The following is a 15,647-nucleotide window of genomic DNA, read 5'->3' as shown; positions in this document are numbered from 1 at the left end:
CAACAAAGGCCACCCGTTGGCGGCCTGGTCTTGAACTGCTCAAAAGCTCATCCGTTACATGCCGATCATCATTTTCGTTCCTACAATGTCAAGCCCGTTCATCGCCGCTGAGATGGTCAACTGTATCTCCAGTGTCTTCATGAAGCAGATCGCCAATCCACCTGCTTTCCTCGAGTATCTTTCTTGCTTCGTCAGCTTCAACCCCCATGTCCTCGGAGATCAACTGAACGGCCAGCTCGGGAACCAAGACTGCCTCCACATAACTGGAGTATCCACGCGATGATATGAGCCGGTCTTCCACGGCTCGCTCTCTCAGCATCGACGAGAATTTGCCTATGATGTTTTCGGAAAATGCACGCAGGCCGCGTGGGCCGTAGTACCCAGGCGTGAGGCTGTCCTCCGCCTTCAGGAGGGTGCGATTCTTGCCTTCTTTGACCTTGTCGACCAGTAGTGAAGCGTAGTGGGACGAACCACCGTTGATGATGCACCGAAGAAAGTCGTGATGAGTTGTTAGTCGAGGGCCAAGGCACTCCCAATTAATGCTGGGATATCCCCGAGCATCCCAAGCATCTTCGGCCGACTTCTTTTTGTGTAATCGACAGAACTGGATCTGCTTCCGAATATGCAGCCGCGACCCCCCCGAAAAGCTGTCCAAGAGAGCCTTGGCAACGGCATCACCGCACATTGGGCATCGTGTCTCTCTGTCAACGTCGGAACTTGATTGGTCCGAGAGGTCTGAGAGGTCAAAGAACGAGTCGTGCTCCTCCTTCCCTTTACACAGGGGCTTGGGGCTCAACTCTGGGTCGCGGAGGAGATCAGTTGATTTCCTCTCAGGACTCTGCAGAGGTTCAGGCAGCGATCCAGATGGATGCTTGAATTCGGCTTTGATGGGGCGTCGAGGCGATACGCCAGGGCTGAGAGATGAATGCTTGAGGAAGGACGCCTTTGGAGGGCTACCAGGAGGTGAGGACGGCCAAGATGGAAGTTTCATGGGGCCTTTGAGCGAAGCCTTGCCGGGAAATTGATCAAATGGGTCATCGTCATATGCCTTGAATGACGGTAGTGGCTTTTTGGGGGGTGTTGAACGATCTTGGATGAGGGTCAGCAGAAAAACAGCACACTGATTGCATGAACAACGAACTTTCTCCTTTCCGGTTGGCTGCAGTCTTTCCTCGCGAACTCCTGATCGTCGGTTTCTCAGACACATTCCTTGGCCGCTGACTGGCGTTTTTGTCTTTCTGAGAGTAGGACTTCGGTTCACCTCTCAGTTTTCTCACCTCTCTCGCCTCGTCAAGCCTGCTGGTCAGTGCCCTCTTTTTGTTAGAGATGGGGTGAGACGCAGCATCGATGGGCGAGTTCCTCTTGATCGGACGAGCCATGGTTTCTGACTTCTGTGAGCTAACAGTCCGCTTCGGATCCGAGTTACGCTCTTGCGACGCGCTGTACTGTCTAGCTTGTTCCTGTCCCCTCTTTGAAGTGCCATAGTAAGGGGTCCGCTGGATGTCTGCCCGGGATGGTCGTGGACTTTCATCTGAGTCTGAATAGTCGGTAGCGGGCTTGGAGTTGCTCTGGGGGCGGTTCTCCGCGTGCTTCGACAGTAGCGAAGGCTTCATGAGCATTTGGTCTGACCTACTGCCTTGGAGATTCGCCGATAGGCGCGGCTGGCTGAGCGAGGGAGCCTCGGGCTCACTCAACTCCGATTCCGTGTCATCCATGGGCGGGTCATCAATGTTTTTGGGCTCGAAACGAGCCTTGCCGTTGACAGTTTTGAGCAAAGGAGGGGGCATCGCATTTCTCGATAGTCCCGCTCGCCGCCCAGTCTGATAATCGCTCCTGCTGGCCATGTTGATAGAGTCGAGTTTTGAGGCTCTCCTCTCGTCCGGCTGATGCGGGCGGTATTCTAGGCGCAGAAGCAACTTCGTTGAGCGTGCCGCCAGCAATGATGTGCAAGCTTCTCAAAGGGAGTTTACCATCAGTCCTGATCAGCCAGACAGCCAATCAAGGGCCTTGGCGAGGGGACAGAATCGGGCCAGAAGTAGTCAACATGTGCGGTGTGGGGCTATGCAGCAGACGCTAATTGACGGCCTGTTAGCTACTGTGCGAGGGTGCGAACGCATCGAGTGTGAAGAGAGGTTGTTGTTTGGCAAATGAGGGCCACAAAAATCGTTGCCGGTGAGGTCAAGTTGTGCCGTCGCGTTCTGAACGCGTGCGGCGTGCTTAGCAGGGAGCTAGTTTACTGTGTTCCGATCCGATGGTACCCCCACCTACCACTGCAATTCGCGCCTCCACGGGGTTTTACCTGTAGTTAATGGGAAGCCCCTGCAGCCCAGCAACCTTGAGCTTGAAGCTCCCTCCCCTTTCCGCGCAGGGGTCTTGGGTTGCACTGGTTCATTTCGCTGCATCGCACCCGTTGGCTGACTTTATCGGCATCCACAACAACGAGGATTGGATCTCTCGACGAGCTCTATCCTCAAGCAGCTTGTTCAAAAAGCAACATCTTGACCGGGAGATCTCGATTTTCTACAAAAAACCTCCTATGTTTTTGCCATGGCCCTGAATCGCAAATACGCTGCGCTGCCAGATTTGGTCAGAGCAACCGTGTCCCCGAACGGCTGGAGCATTGAGCAGCCCTACTGACACCACCTAGGACTCGGCCCCCGATGTGTACGAGACTCCGGAGCTGACCGACGACACTTCAACAGTTCCTGTGAGATTGGCTTCTTCATACGCTACGGGCTGTGGCTGACGGTGCAGCAGACGACCGCCGGGCAATCGCACTCAGACGACGACTTCGACGACGATCTAGACGAGGATGCCAACGGGATCTCACGATCCCGACTGCGGGTAGACCAAGCACGTTCTCGTTTCCTGCCCGCGGGAGTGGACGCCACAGGGGTGGACTTTTCGGATCGAGTTGACGGCAAGCGCAAGTCTTACAAGGCCTCGACGAGACGCCAACGTATTCTTCAAGATGGTACAACAGAAATCGGTGAACTGAGTGACGAGGATGGCGAGGACAATCTCGAACGGAAGATCGCGCGCCTGCAACGGGAAGTTGAGGTGGCCAAAGAAGAGTACGGAAAGAGAAAGGAAGCTTCAGTACAGCCCGCTCATGGGGAACAAGAAGAAAGTCTGGGGTCTCTGAGCAAGGTTCTGGACGAGATGTCTAGAACCATCGAACCGCACACCTCGAGCCCTCGTGCTGTGAAACCGATATCTCAACTGCCTAAGCAGGCCCAGGAAGGCTCAGACTATGCTCTGCCACAAGAAAGCGCTGCGACCTACACCATCACCTATGCTCCTGCATACGAACAAAGCCACGCTCTTGCCAAGGCAGCGGATTTCGATAGGCGACTTGTCATTCTGGAGAAGGCCATCGGGGTTGGCTCCACAGCGTTGCCCGAGGTCGATGTCAACGGGCTGCCGAGAGCCATCCTCCCAACTCTCGATGGTCTTCAGAAGCAAATCACAACCCTGTCGCAGGCTTCGACGTCCAACTTGGATACGATCAGCCGTCGGGTCCGGACCTTGATTCAGGAGGCTCAAGAGTTGGAAAAGGCGAGGCAAGGAGCCAAGTCGGCACAGGAAACGCTTGGGAACGGTGCAGCGGACGGCGAGGGTGCTCAGCCTCCAGAGCAGCTGGCCAAGATCAACGCCCTCTACGGAACTCTGCCCACAATTGAGAATTTGGCCCCCTTGCTGCCACCGTTGCTGGACCGCCTGAGATCTCTTCGGGCAATCCACTCCGACGCCGCGAGTGCCAGCGAGATGCTGGAGAGAATCGAGAAGCGACAAATAGACATGGCGACCGACCTCAGACAGTGGAAGGAAGGCTTGGAAAAGATTGAGGAAGCGATGGCGGAGGGCAACAACTCGATGGCGGGCAATATGAAGGTCATGGAAGCCTGGGTCAAGGACTTGGAGGAGCGCATTGCGAAGTTGCCGTAATTGGCTTCTGGCCGTCGAATGATAGATACCCTTGCTTTTGTCAATTATTCAAGCCAAGCATCAATGAAGCTCTGTCAGACGTAGCGACTTTGTGACACGCGATCCCGAATCAAGTCCTTGAGCACCTATATCACGTATTTGTTCACTTGTGATGAGTGTGGCGCGCACGCAACTCGGATCACTGTCGAGATACGCCGGCTTGAACATGGATAAATCAAGAATCACGACAATGCTTCGACAAGGGCGTGATTTACCTACGACGCGTTACTGTCAAGCAACATGCAAGACCGGAGATCGTAAGGTCTTGTAATTGTATAGGTTGTTAGGCAGTCTATGCCACGGATGCGTTCTGGTGTACGACTATCCAACGCTGATTAACGGGGCCTCGTACACTATGTTCACTTGCACAACCAATCTGGCCTGGCTACCCTACCCAGAAGACTATCTAATGGTGGTTATGATGCTGCGGGGCAGAAAATGCCCTGGATTGGAGAGAGCGAGGGCGGTGAGCCAAGACGGTTAGACCCACAACAAGACCGTGGAATTGGCCCAATCATAGCACGCGCTGGGTCGTTCTCTCCTTCTCAGGGTTTTCCTGCCCTTTCCTTCCACAAACCCATCGCATCGCATCTGCAATCCCACGCCCAACTCCGAGTCCCTCCCCCAAAGCGCAGCCCATCACCAGCACCTTCGCAACCACATACATGTACGTGCCACGAACGCCGAAATTGACAGAGATCTTGACGACTGACGTGAATTTTGACTGCAGTCAAAATGGATTCCGCTAAGCAGCCCGTCAAGCTTGTGAAGGTCACCCGCGTCCTGGGCCGTACCGGTATGCTCAACCCCCGAAATTAAAACAAGACCGATACCTCCCCGAGATCGAATACCAAGATGCCACTAGACGGAGGGGGGGAATTGATGGCCAAATTTCTGACATGGCAATAGGCTCTCGCGGTGGTGTCACCCAGGTCCGCGTCGAGTTCATGGACGACCAGACCCGTTCCATCATCCGTAACGTCAAGGGACCCGGTAAGCGACCTCGAATACCCCGCGAACATCTGCCCTGGCAGCCAACGAAAAGAGGAACGGCTTAGTACTGACTTGTTGTGCTTTAGTCCGCGAGGACGACATCCTTTGCCTCCTCGAGTCTGAGCGTGAGGCCCGCAGACTGAGATAAGATGACGATTACCGGCGGCGGCGTGTGTTATGGACATTACGAGGAACGGATCTTGGTTCTGAGGATGGGACAGCAACATTGCGAGGGCCTCGTCACCCGAGCCCACAGCTTTCGTGCTTAGAGGAGTCAAAAACGGATTCTGCATTGCGAATACAGCAAGGTTCTCCCACCAGCCGCGAGGCAACTTCGGCACGAACGAAACCTCGTGTACCTGCTTGTGTGATGCGACGCTGGAGGGCGAAAAGAAGGCGTCTTGCGAGAAGTTTATCATTATCAATGGACAGCCTGGGGAAATTCATCAACATCTTCTGCATCAACCGTACTTTTCTTCCAAGTGCCCAGCGACCAACTTATGCTTCACCAACAGAGTTCTTACGGCGATAAGAACCTTTCATAACGGTCACCATGCTCCGAATTCTAGCAAAGAGAATCAAAGTGGAAAACATCCAAATTGGACAGCAAACTGTAACAGTGACTATCCGACTGCCGCCTCAGTCGCGACGTGCCCCGCCAGCCGCGAAGCAAGCCGCCGAAAGTGGAATTCTTGGGATTTTTTTTTTTGGTGATCACGTGATTGGGGGCTGCGTCTACTTTTCCCCCGGCTGGTTTTTTTCTTGTTGGAGTTGGCCCCACCTCAGCTTCGCAGCTATAAACTTTGCTTCACTGTCCGTCGTTTCCAACTTCCTTCTTCCCTTACTCCTTAACCCACCGAAAGGGTTCGATGCCAATTGGTAAGTTGAAATCTCTTTGAATGCTTTGCGACAGTTGGGATGATGTATCCAAATTAGCATGTATTACCTGAACATTATTTGATGTATCACAATTATCACCAAGATCTCTGACACCAACAATATCAACCACTCCTTGTTTGTTTTCGTCGAGTTTCGCGGCATTGGCTAACGAAGCAACAAAGACTATAGATATCTTCCTGGAACCCCCTTTACAATGAACACGGTACCCAGACCTCCCAAAGACCACTTCAACGTGCTGTTCTTCGCCAGCGCTGGCTCCTTCACTTGTACGCCGCATGAGGCTATTCCAGGCCCGCTCTCTTTGAAGAAGCTTTTCGAAGTCCTAGAAGAGAGGTACATCGGTATCAAGGAGAGAATTCTGGATTCGAGCTTGGTAACAGTCAATCTTGAATACGTAGATATACCCGGTCCTGACGACGGCGATGGGCCTATCATTCAGGCAGGTGATGAGGTTGCCATCATTCCTCCTGTAAGCTCGGGTTAAGAGCTGGGCGTATGACGATATTAGCGAGCACTTAGTGGGGACTTGGATCCAGTAAATCCACGGTCCAAATCCCCCGGGTTGCCGAGGGCGCAGCGGATCGGACAACTGTCGATCACGAGCCTGATCGTGTTCCCTCTTGTCGTGCATCGTGATCATGCCCGAGTAGCGGATCTTGTTCTCCATGAGTGTCTCGTGCCCCCTTCCGGAGAAAGAACTGTGTCCACCTGTACGTCCATGCTCTCCACCAGTTTGGATCTTGTTTGCTACGACGTCTGCCCCAGCGGACGCCAAGCACAACCAAGGTCACTAGCAAAACGACAAGGAGAGTGGAAATGATGGAAATGATGGACGTTAAACTCGTGATGGTCGAGACTTGGCAGCCCAGCGGCTTGGTACGGATTTCCCAGCGTTCTGCCCAGTGCGGACAGATATTCTCATTGTAGGCAGGCGCCAGCAAGGGGATTGCGTAGGCATTCGGGACACAAGCGGATGTCTGCCCAAGGCCAAGGGTGTCAGCAATCGCTCTATCTGTCTGGGATGCAAGAAGCCGCAAACCAACCATTGGACACCAGCTACACTGGCTCTCGGCCAGGCACGCCCTACAGTCCTGGTGTTTCCAGCATCGAAACAGATGCTCATCAGACGATTCTCTGGAAGTGAAGTTGTGTCTTAGCTGCGATACCTCCTCGACGCTGAGCTGTTCCATCGGTTGGAAGGTACCCATCACTGGCTCCGTTTGCGTTACACTGGCACCACACAACTATCTCGTCGGCACACTCCGAGTCAACGCGATGCAGAGTCCGGACTGGCTGGTGGTGGTGGAGAGCAAGTTCGCCGAGTGCTTTGCCCGGATGGCGCTGGGGGGATGTGCGGGGAAGAAGCTGGCTGAGTTGGATGGTGTCTGTGCACCAACATGCAACTCTTCTCACTCACCTCACATCAAATCCATTCATCACCGGTCGTACTAATCCCCCGACAACAATAGTCGGCCTCGCTTTACACGGGCACAAAACACAGAAAGTGCTTGACTGTAGCATACTGGAGCACTTCTGTCTTCTGAACAACAAATTGGAGAGCTTGATGTGACGACAAAAAGGCCCTCTCCCTCCCCATCAGACTACGATCATCCATTTCAGCAGCGTCAAACCTGCGCCGGGCAACGGGACAAGGCGGCGGTTGACAGCCATGCAGGTACCTAGCGCACCCTTTGTGTATGATCTCGGAAACGTCACCTTCTTCACGCACCCGCGTTTGGAAGCGCTGCGTGACAGTCAGTTCAAGCAACTGGACCCAAGATCACGGTTTGGACCAGTTCCCATCAGTTGGCAACTTGCATGGAATAAATTCTGCTACTGGCGGCATGCCGGTAATTCATGGATAAATTACCCCTGCCGAGGAGAAGCAGCCGCAAGTCAACGACATGTCGGCATGTGCGCGTCTTACGGCACGGAGATGGCTACTTGTTAATGAAAGTAAAACACCTGTCGATCTCTTGCAGAGGCATTAGTATAAACATGCCGTATTGTGATGACCGACGCAGCCCGAACCCTACATCCCTTTGAGTAAACTCATTCAGATGTCAAAAGCGGCATCATGTCCTTCCGTTGAAGCAATCGGCCCGGTCAACGAGGCCGTGGAGAAATGGAAGGAGACCTACTGGTCAGACTCTAGTCTCTGGTCTTCACGGGTACTGAGGTAGGTAGAGGTCTGCACTGCTGTGTAAACGGCGGCGAGCAGGTTGCGTCGCAACTCCGCTCGTGTTGTTGATTGCCAGCTCAAAGCGTTCCCGTCCCTGCAACACACAGAATCCGGCATGGGAATAGCGCGATCTATCTCCAACGCAAGGCCCAGTCGTTGATCACTATCGTATTTAGCCTAAATCAGGCTAAATGAGAGAATGGCCAAGCACCATGGGTGCGGCGCCGGTCAAGCTCGCAAGATCCTGGACCACGACCACCATGAGAGGAGGTGGCGGCGCATTTGGCTTTGCCGTTTTCTTCAACTTCATGCTCGGAACCTACAACCTCATGAGCGTTTCCAACCATCACTTCCAACACCGTGCGACTTTCACCGTCGTTTTAAAGACGGCGAATGCATCCCCCACGCCGACTGTTGTGGAGTAGGTGCTGACTCCTGGGTTCAGCAACCAAGGTTGAGCACCTGTCGTGCGTACACTACCAATGACGCTTACTAACCACCCAGATAGATAGCCAGTCGAATTTTTGCTTCGCGGGCAATCTCATGAAATGGAACGACAGCCTATCGAAGCTGAGTATCCTTTGTCCAAAGGCGGCCAGAAGCTTTGCTACTTTTTGCCGCAGGACAGGACGGAAGGCAAAGTCGGGCTGTTCCGCGACCTCGAACGACTGCACCTCCACGCATCCACGGATCCACAGGTCATATGTATATCCACCGAGGTGTGTAGGGATCATGGCATTGTGGACCAGCGTTACTTAGCCAGCCAGCGGCCAGCCAGTCAAAGGAGCGGTGCTCGGCCGACGAAGTCGCGAGATCCTCCCTGCCAGCCATCATGCCGTTACTCCTTCAGTCGTGCCATCGAGATGGTCACGACTCGCCAATACATGCCGTCAAAGCCACATATGGCTATACTTCGAGCAATGTATTTACAACTCTTTCTCGTTCATTCCCCCTTCTTTCTGTGCTACGGTATGCTCCTTCTCTTCACACGCCCCGGAAAAAAGAAAGTGGTGTTTACGACGAACGCTTTACCGAGGGATCTTTCTCTGAACAGGGATGTCGCATCAACGGGACGGGGATATCTGCGCATTCGGCCTGGTCTACCACTTATTCGAGCCCGGAAACGAACACTAAAATCTTTCAGTATTGCTACTGTTCATGCACTGACAGAAGAGTCCTCTCCTCACGCGGGCAGCAGAATGCGTCTGTTGCCTGATTCCCCAGCTTGGTCCGTCCGCATCCGTTCTTCTCAATCGGCCACCCAGAACAGAAAGCAACGGAGAATCAAGAGAAAATGGTCACGAGCCACGAGCCACTAGACATTAAGCCGGCTATATTTCGAGTCACTTTCCGCTACGATATGAGTACTGCACATACTTATTCGTAGTAGTAGTACTAGTGGTAGGTAGTAGCATCCACTGTCCAGCCGTCCAGCCGTCCACCTCGGCCATAGCTTCCCCGCAGCGGTCAACTAATTTATACCTGGGTACGGTTTACCTAGTCAATCCCGAATTCGTCTAATTTTGCGGTTCCTGTTCTTCCCGTCCGTGCTTTGCTGGGATATCTCTGGGGTAAAGTGCCGGCAAAGCTGTCCTTGAGCCTTTCGTCCGTCACTTCAACCATTGGCGTCGACGGCAGAATTCGAAAGACATGAGAGGGCTCTGCTCTCCCCATCTTGACAAGTCCGTTCAAACGAACCGTCTCGTGTCCAGCCGAGAGCCGAGTCGCCTCCTTGGGGGAGCAGGAAACCCGATTACGGGCGAGATCACTGTCAAAGTCTCCAGGCTCCACTGGAAAGACGAAAGACACTTCCCTGCCATCCCCACTCCGTCAAGTCTTCTCCACGCCATCCAACGTCCAGCGAGTGGAACGCTCGCACCTATTCCCACCTAGTCTTGTCCTTGTCTAGTGGAATCCAGTGTCCACACGAGGCGCCCGGCAAAATACGATCGCCAAAGTATGAAGACATGGGCGTCGATTCCCATTCACCCGTTCGGACGGTACCATTTTCTCGGCGAAGAGCTTAGCACTGAGAGGCTCGGTCTTGACCAAGGCTTGTTAGAGCACTTGGCGATGAAGCTTTTGCCTTGAAACATCCACTCGTTCGACTTTTGCCGGATGAAAGTGGTAGTCCCTTGTCGCACACCCATGTTCTAGTATCTTGGCTGCAGACAGCTTGTCTTTTGACGAGGTCCTCGCAGTGATTGACATGACAGCTGATTGGGGACAGTCGACCTCATACCAGGGCCTCACGCAAAGGACCCCAACGAAGTGGTCCCTTCCCGTCTGACGAGACACCACCTCAAGACCCAGACCCTCCCGGACCGACACTCCGTCCAGAAGCTCGCACTGTAACTGTCCGTAGGCCCTGCTTCGCTTCCAGCGTTCGTCTTATGATTCATGGCTCCATATATTAGACCTGGGGACCCCGCGTTGTGTATAGATCGACCTCCCTCCCGTGTCTTGTCAGTCTCTCTTCAGTCATTCTCCGGCCCAAGATCCAACACTCCGAGACTGTTCTGGCTTTTGTTCTCCGCGCCAGCAGACCCGAATTGCCGTTACAATACAAATACAAAGCCTCACCATCTTCAGCGCCGCTGAACCGTCGTCAAGATGGGGTTCTTGAAGGGCCTCTCGCAGAAGAAACCCAAGGGCGAGGCCGTCGTCCAAGCCCAAGCCGAGGCCCCCGACTTCGAGAAGGTTGATTGGATCAAAGACCCCGGTCTGCGAAAGCTCTATTTTTACGCATTCGTTCTTTGCATTGCCTCTGCAACCACTGGCTACGATGGGTGCGTTAACGGCTTCCATGCGTGGGGGATGATAGGTTGCTAACGTTGTCCCTGAACAGAATGTTCTTCAACTCGGTCCAGAACTTCAGCTCTTGGCAGGAGTTCTTCGACCACCCCAAGGGAGGACAGCTCGGTCTCCTCAGTGCTCTCTACCAGATCGGTAGTTTGGTTTCTATTCCCATGGTGTAAGCATTCTATGCGCCAAAGAAGCCCCATCGGTCGACCTCCATACTGACAGAACTGTACGGATAGTCCTTGGGTAGCAGATAATTTCGGCAGACGGATTCCTATCATCATCGGCTGCGTGATCATGGTTGCCGGCGCTATCCTGCAGGGCGCTTGCCAGAACCTGGGCAGTAGGTTTCCTGGAGAGGTTCCCCAGCTTCTCCCAAGACATTGACCTTTTTTCTAGTGTTCATGGGCGGCCGCGTCCTCCTCGGTTTCGGCAATTCCTTCGCCCAGATCGCATCACCCGCGCTTTTGTCAGAATTAGCACATCCACAACATCGCGCTCGTTTGACGACGGTACGTGAGCTTCTCGGTCTCACATGTGAGCAATACGAATGTATTGGTTATGGTGTTGAGAGGAGGAAAAGAGGGATGATATGCTGTCTGGGCTGACCCGAAGGAACTGGCCAATGGTGGAACCCGTTATAATGGAGCCAATTTGGCCCAGACCCATATTACCCTTCCGCCCAGCATCGGCAATCCACTCTCCACCCCCACCGCCGGTAAAGACATTATGAGATTCACCCACTAACATATCTATTTGCAAAGGTGTACAACTGTCTGTGGAATGTCGGGGCTCTCATCGTTGCCTGGCTGTCTTTCGGAACCGATTTCTTGGGAAACGAGTGGTCGTGGCGTATTCCCGCCATCGGCCAAGCTGTGCCCTCCATCGTCCAGCTCCTGTTCATCTTCTGTCAGTCTCCTGGCCCCTTGAGCCGTCCCGGAAATTCTTGCCTGCACAGTTAACTGACTAACTCCCAGGGGTTCCCGAGTCGCCCCGTTTCCTCATCGCCAAAGACCGTCATGATGAGGCCCTCAACATTCTCGGCAAATATCATGCGAATGGCAATAATGAACACCCGACTGTCCAGTTCGAGTTTCGTGAGATCCGCGAGACCATCAAGCGTGAGGTCGCCGCCAAGAACAGCAGCAGCTACCTAGACTTCTTCCGCACCCCAGGCAACAAGTACCGCTTCGTTGTCCTCATCTCACTTGGTCTATTCTCCCAGTGGTCTGGCAACGCCATCATTTCTAACTACACCAATATTCTGTACACGAACGCCGGCATTGAGAGCTCCACGGCCAGACTTGGCGTGAGTTATTCTGCCCCCTTTCTCCTTATAGCCGAATTGGTACCGGAATAACATGTTAACGCACTCCGCAGCTCTCCGCCGGCCAGACTGGTCTCTCGTTGATCGTTTCTCTGACGCTGGCCATGCAGGTCGACCGTTTTGGTCGCCGCCCCATCTTCCTTGCTTCCACTGGCGGCATGCTCATGACATTTGTCTTCTGGACCCTCTCCGCCGGCTTGTACGAGGAGCACGGCTCCCCTGGCTCCAACTACGCCATGATCTTCTTCATCTGGCTGTTTGGCTTCTTCTACGCCTTCGCCTGGTCCGGCCTGCTCATCAGCTACTCCATCGAGATCCTGCCCTACAAGCTGCGCGCCAAGGGTCTCATGATTGTTAACCTCACCGTCCAGGCGGCCCTCACCCTCAACAACTACGCCAACCCCTATGCGTTCGACCACTTCGAGGGCCACACCTGGAAACTCTACCTCATCTACACCGTAAGTCGCCCCGTCTTGACGTCGTTATTGCTGCTGGAACCATCCCGACTAACGTCAACTGGCAGGGCTGGATCTTTCTCGAACTCACCTTTGTCTACTTCTTCTACGTCGAGACAAAGGGCCCCACTCTCGAGGAGCTCGCCAAAGTCATCGACGGCCCCGACGCCGAGGTCGCTGACCTCGACTTCGCCCAGATCGAGCAGGAGGTCAAAATCGGCCACGAGGCCGAGGAGTTTGAGCACAAGCGCGGTTGAAACGTGTGAGAGGTCTGGTTTCCCTTTCGAAAAAGACTTGCTTCCATTGCAAAAGACACTGCCCTAGAGCTTGAAACATGAGTGCGCACACGAGCATGCAGATACCCCACCACCCATTTTTGATGCACAGAGTCATGCGATACGCACTTTATACACACATAATAATGTGATCTACAACACAGATAAGAGATGCCGTATTGTCTTACACTTCGTGCTCTGCTTTGTCCACATACAAGTTCTGCAGCTACGGTGCACAAGAGTAGCGAATGACTTCAGTTGGATGGAGAAAACAAGCCCATTAGTTCGACATCCGGCATTAAGGATATTTGGATACTATGTTCAAATCATCAGGCAGGGAACGTGACATCGTCGGGGTAGCAAACTGTATACGTAGGATTCATGCACCTCGTGCCGATGGCGCCGCATCTATCACTATGAAATAACGCCGTCTCTACTCTTTTCAATCCCTAAAAGGTGCATGTTCGGCCATGGTCACTGCGCTCTTGCCTCCCTGGCGGCCTTGGACTGCCGGATCTGCGCCTTGAGTTTTCTCGAGTCGGCCCGTCTTTTCCTCGCACGTTCTTTGGCTGGATCCGGCTGACTCTCGTCGCCAAGAGTCTCAAAGGCCTTCAAGTCCGCCAAAAATCGACGAATACGGACGCCCGTCTTTTGCCGGATCCAAGCGTCGACCTCTTCATCACAAGCAGCCGATATTGCAATGTTGAGACCTCGCAACACATCCCTGTCATCGATGTCCTTGTCATCTTGCCCCTTAGGAACGGAACCGTCATCGTCTCTGAACGTATCGAGACCCTGTGCAGGTAGTTGCTCGGAGGTTGGATTTTTTTCGTTGCTTGTGGGAGGTGGGAGTAGCTCGACATGCTCGTGTTTTTGAAAAACATCAGATTGATGCTGTTTCGTCGAGTCTTGCTTTGGTGTTGTTTCGGTTCCAGGCCGCTTCGGTTCCTTTCTCTCCATTTCTTGAGACGCAACCTCCATTGCAATCTCGAGAGACGAAGAGGTGCTCAACGTCAGTTTCCACGTAGACGGAAGATCCGTGTTTGAAGCGACTGTCCCATGGCTCGTCGTTGCAGATCGCTCTTTGTATTTTGCCTCTGGGATGTTTGAAGTCACTGGCAGGCTTCGAAACATCCTTCCGGACTGGAAAATGGGCGGGTGCTCAAATCCCAGTTGCGTACCTTGTAGAACAGCCTTTTCCTTGGCCTTTCGCTCGGGCTGTCTAATGGATACCCTCAGGGGTCTGTTCACGATCCTTTGGGACTCATTTGGCTTTGTTTGCATCAGACCATTGGTCAATTGCACTGGAGGCGTGTTTTCATCTGAAGCAGGCACAGGGATCGGTTTTGTGGGTTTCTTAGCTGCTGTGTTTGGTGTTTGCCCTTCAAGCACAGCATTATCTTGACCTTCGAATGAATTCAGCTGCGACTGTTTACGTATCCCTTTGAACGCCGAAGACTTGTCTTGTTTTTTCGGCGTTTTGAGGCGGGTTTGGGCCTTTGGTGGTATCGGCGGTTTCTCTTCCTCCAGATTACAAGCTGATTTCTTCGGTTGTTTACTTCGTGGACTCGGTTGCTCTACCTCGTCGAGAGGTAGATCGAACGCACGGGGCTTACGATATATCGATGGACGCTGCACAGTATTGCCATGCCACGTTTTGATTCGAGTGTCTCGAGATGAATGTTCACCTTCACGGTCGTTAGCATGCAAAAACCCTGAATGGGGACTAAACTTACGCCATCCGTGTACACCTTCAGTTTTCTGTGGATATACTGGCTGCCACTTTGCCAATATCTTGTTTGGCGTGTCAATGGTCGTTGGCGTCGGTATAGGAGGCGCTCGGCTCGCGGGTACATCGACTGATTGGTCTCTTGCGTTTGGGAAACAAGGAAGTTTGCAGCAGTTTGATCCATCCTTCTTCGCCGGTGCTTCATCGATGAAAGCGAGCTCCCAGATATCTGGTCGTGTGAAAGCAACCTGCGTCCCGGAGCTTGGGGAATCGCTGGAATTCGTTGAAAGGCTCCTCAAGCCATCAAGCTGAAGGTAAACCGGTTCCATTTGATTCTGCGGCTCCTTGGTGTGATATTTCGTGGGTAATACGAGCTTGTCTTCTGATACCGTAACTAGATTCGACTCCCTTGTCGTAGACTTCTTTGGCGGCGACCGCTGTCTTTGCTGTGCAGATGTTACTGCCAGACCGGCAGCCTGGAACTGGTCCTCATATGGAAGAAGTGCCGTCACTGTGTGAAGCGTTACCACGGACTCTGGCGTCGGAGTAGACACTGGTAGGTTGCCCGCAGCCTCCCTACGCTCAGCGTATATTTCCAGTTGCCTGGCAAAGCGATCTACTTCTCGGCGGCGACTTGAAGTCCGCGACGGCGGGTGGGGTGCTTCCAAAGAATGATTCGATAGCCTCTTAGACGGCGATGCAACAAGGGAAACTTGACTCTGCTGCGAAAGACTACGGCGGACAGCCTCCTACAGCTGTGGATCAGCAACGCCGAATCGTTTCTCATGGGCGCCCCCAGATGCGCGGTGATGAAAAGGGTGGGCAGGGTGCGACACGGCCATGATGGGGACTTCCTGAGGTTGGTCTGGGTCAGAAGTGGGAGTCTGACGTTTGGCCTGGGCACAGTTCGGCTTGGACCGAATCGGAGACCCAGAGGGACCAACGATTGGACTTGTGTAAGCATTCCGAGTTCTTGTCGGTTGGCTGGGACCAGCAA

General features: G+C 53.4%; 7 protein-coding genes across 7 annotated transcripts; 5 read left to right on the top strand and 2 right to left on the bottom strand.

Moving 5' to 3' along the window:
- Positions 1-88: 88 nt before the first annotated feature.
- Positions 89-1,844, bottom strand: CH63R_00458 (uncharacterized protein; the record flags this gene model as incomplete). Its single annotated transcript, XM_018295433.1, has 2 exons — positions 89-1,089; positions 1,142-1,844. 2 exons carry the CDS (start codon positions 1,842-1,844, stop codon positions 89-91), a joined length of 1,704 nt encoding a protein of 567 aa, XP_018163795.1.
- A 703-nt stretch (positions 1,845-2,547) lies between these two features.
- On the top strand, positions 2,548-3,948 carry CH63R_00457 (Dynactin subunit; the record flags this gene model as incomplete). The annotated part of the gene is made up of 3 exons (XM_018295432.1): positions 2,548-2,586; positions 2,648-2,707; positions 2,758-3,948. 3 exons carry the CDS (start codon positions 2,548-2,550, stop codon positions 3,946-3,948), a joined length of 1,290 nt encoding a protein of 429 aa, XP_018163794.1.
- A 774-nt stretch (positions 3,949-4,722) lies between these two features.
- Positions 4,723-5,128, top strand: CH63R_00456 (Ribosomal protein S28e; the record flags this gene model as incomplete). Its single annotated transcript, XM_018295431.1, has 3 exons — positions 4,723-4,783; positions 4,897-4,980; positions 5,067-5,128. The coding sequence occupies 3 exons, from the start codon at positions 4,723-4,725 to the stop codon at positions 5,126-5,128; spliced, it is 207 nt and encodes a 68-aa protein (XP_018163793.1).
- A 945-nt stretch (positions 5,129-6,073) lies between these two features.
- On the top strand, positions 6,074-6,516 carry CH63R_00455 (Molybdopterin synthase sulfur carrier subunit; the record flags this gene model as incomplete). The annotated part of the gene is made up of 2 exons (XM_018295430.1): positions 6,074-6,349; positions 6,400-6,516. 2 exons carry the CDS (start codon positions 6,074-6,076, stop codon positions 6,514-6,516), a joined length of 393 nt encoding a protein of 130 aa, XP_018163792.1.
- Positions 6,517-8,274: 1,758 nt separating this feature from the next.
- On the top strand, positions 8,275-8,574 carry CH63R_00454 (uncharacterized protein; the record flags this gene model as incomplete). Its single annotated transcript, XM_018295429.1, has 2 exons — positions 8,275-8,483; positions 8,571-8,574. 2 exons carry the CDS (start codon positions 8,275-8,277, stop codon positions 8,572-8,574), a joined length of 213 nt encoding a protein of 70 aa, XP_018163791.1.
- A 2,101-nt stretch (positions 8,575-10,675) lies between these two features.
- On the top strand, positions 10,676-12,903 carry CH63R_00453 (Hexose transporter protein; the record flags this gene model as incomplete). The annotated part of the gene is made up of 8 exons (XM_018295428.1): positions 10,676-10,851; positions 10,911-11,036; positions 11,104-11,207; positions 11,264-11,376; positions 11,629-11,773; positions 11,842-12,173; positions 12,245-12,649; positions 12,715-12,903. The coding sequence occupies 8 exons, from the start codon at positions 10,676-10,678 to the stop codon at positions 12,901-12,903; spliced, it is 1,590 nt and encodes a 529-aa protein (XP_018163790.1).
- A 492-nt stretch (positions 12,904-13,395) lies between these two features.
- Positions 13,396-13,881, bottom strand: CH63R_00452 (uncharacterized protein; the record flags this gene model as incomplete). Its single annotated transcript, XM_018295427.1, has 1 exon — positions 13,396-13,881. The coding sequence occupies one exon, from the start codon at positions 13,879-13,881 to the stop codon at positions 13,396-13,398; it is 486 nt and encodes a 161-aa protein (XP_018163789.1).
- Between the last annotated feature and the right edge of the window lie 1,766 nt (positions 13,882-15,647).

This window comes from Colletotrichum higginsianum, chromosome 1 (genome assembly GCF_001672515.1).
Source record: "Colletotrichum higginsianum IMI 349063 chromosome 1, whole genome shotgun sequence".
NCBI classification, from domain to species: domain Eukaryota; kingdom Fungi; phylum Ascomycota; class Sordariomycetes; order Glomerellales; family Glomerellaceae; genus Colletotrichum; species Colletotrichum higginsianum.
This window is presented reverse-complemented; position numbering and strand designations above follow the sequence as displayed.